The sequence below is a fragment of the Rhopalosiphum maidis genome, chromosome 3 (assembly GCF_003676215.2).
Source record: "Rhopalosiphum maidis isolate BTI-1 chromosome 3, ASM367621v3, whole genome shotgun sequence".
Lineage (NCBI taxonomy): Eukaryota > Metazoa > Arthropoda > Insecta > Hemiptera > Aphididae > Rhopalosiphum > Rhopalosiphum maidis.
In genome coordinates, this window is record NC_040879.1 from 24,034,158 (window position 1) to 24,036,334 (window position 2,177).

The 2,177-nt window shown below is 37.3% G+C and overlaps 1 protein-coding gene across 1 annotated transcript; it reads left to right on the plus strand.

Annotated features, from left to right (window-relative positions):
• Positions 1-1,646: 1,646 nt before the first annotated feature.
• Positions 1,647-2,177, plus strand: LOC113557853 (receptor expression-enhancing protein 5-like). Its single transcript, XM_026963394.1, has one exon. The coding sequence runs from the start codon at positions 1,647-1,649 to the stop codon at positions 2,175-2,177; it is 531 nt and encodes a 176-aa protein (XP_026819195.1).

The following is a 2,177-nucleotide window of genomic DNA, read 5'->3' on the forward strand; positions in this document are numbered from 1 at the left end:
ATGGTGCAAATTACATATCCTTATTTGGGTGTAAATTACACATGTAAATATTTTGGGTCAATTTTGGTGCAAATCGACTACAGTCAAATAATTTGTATTTTATGATTTTTTCATTACCTATATACCTAACCATATAGTATTTTATTCAACTGATTAATTTTTGGTATAAATCTAAATAAATATAATAAAATGATGTAACAAAATGTATATTTCACATATTATTAAAAATTATCTATGAATACCACTAAACAAAATTACTTATTAGATGCATATATCAGTGATTATAAAATAAATTACTAATTGTTTTTATTAGTAATATACCTAATTAAATAGAGAAATTTGATGCCGGGGACCGCCATTTTTAAAAAGGACAGCTATGTAACACTTACAGAGTTACAACATAGAAAACAGAATGAGATGTCATGTTATTATATATTTAATATTTATATTGTGATATTATTATTATTACTATGGTATATTTGTTCTTACTTGAGGTTACGTTCTTTAGTTTGGTTTTGTTATTGTATACGTGTCAACTCTGCTGAAAAAGTATGACGTAATATGTATGTTGAGTTTTTATCATTAGAAAAAGCTCGACGTGACTATGTTAGGTTGTAGTTCTTACAATATTATACGTCTCATTTCATTATCATAGTTTGCAACGTAGTATATGTATATCTGTGCAGTGACGTATCTGAATTTTGATTAAAAAGAGAATGGAGGATCATAATTTTGTAATATAAAATGATATGGACAATAAATTAGTATTTATTATGCATAGTTATTAAATTATTTTAAATTATTACTGAAATTAAAATATATAATAACATAAAATGTAATCTCGAGAATTAATAACTATATGGCTCCTATGTGGATAAAATAAAATACCAACAAGTCAGTAGATAGAGAGTCTGCACGGTCCGATAATTTTTAAGTAAGCCCGGCCCGGATAAATCAATTTTTTATGGTTTTTTTTTTTTTTTTATATTGTATTCATAAACAATAACTATAATTTACTTATAAGTTATAACAACATATTTATAGTAAAAACATTTAATATAATTGATATATAAAAATTCTTCAATATCAAATATCATTTTATTATTCATACAGTAAATCCTTTGAATAAAAAATTAAATAATATATATTATAACTAAATTTAAAGAACAATTCTCTATTTTTCATAGAAGTCTGGTCAGACCTGGCCCTAAAGCTACCCGCGCCAGGCCAATTCTGGACCGGTCCGGGCTTAGCCCAGCCCATGCAGGTCTTTACTAGGTAGGTTCCTAAATAATATGCCCACGGTCCGGCGGCCACGGCCAGACGATTTGGCGCATTATTTTTATTCGACGCAATTTCACTATGGAAACGGTATACAGTCAACACTTGCTCACGATCGGTGTTATTGCAAACAATATATTACACGGTAGATCGTTATATTATTATAATATCGTTAATATCGAAAACATTTCATATTCGGTCGGACAACTGCGTTAAAGGGTACGTACTGCTGTACACCGTTCGGGCGGTAAGTAAACGCCGCAGACACGTCCCACACAATATTATTTACTGCGTTATACGATAAAGCATTTTCTACCGTTGTCGGCACCAAACGGATTTAGAGAGGCGAGGTACGCGGCGGCATCATGTACGTACATGTCTTCAACGCTATGGACTCGGCGTTACGGGACAGGACCCGGCCGTGGGCGGTGCCGTTCGTCTGGCTGGAGAGCAAGACCGGCATCGACCACACGAAACTCACCGTGGGCTGTCTGTTGGCCGCGATGGTGTTCACCGTCGCGTCCGGCCGAATGGTGATGCTCTTCAGTAACCTTTTGGGGTTCGCGTACCCCGCGTACGCCAGCGTCGAGTGGATGGTAAAGGACGCCGTGCAACGCGAGACGTCGCCGCCGCCGCCGCCGGCTGTTCCCGTCGACGGCCAGACCGGACGCCACGCGCCCGTCTCGCCGGCCACGCGGTGGCTCACGTATTGGATAACGTTCGCGGTTATGCTCATGGTGCAGCAGTTGTGCGGCGACGTGTTGCAGTTCATACCGTTTTATTTCCTCACCAAAATCGTGTTTTTCGCGTGGTGCGCGTTACCAATGGATGCCAACGGCGCTGCGTTCGTGTACAGATACGTCGTGTGCGATCATTTAAAGCGATTTTTCGACTGA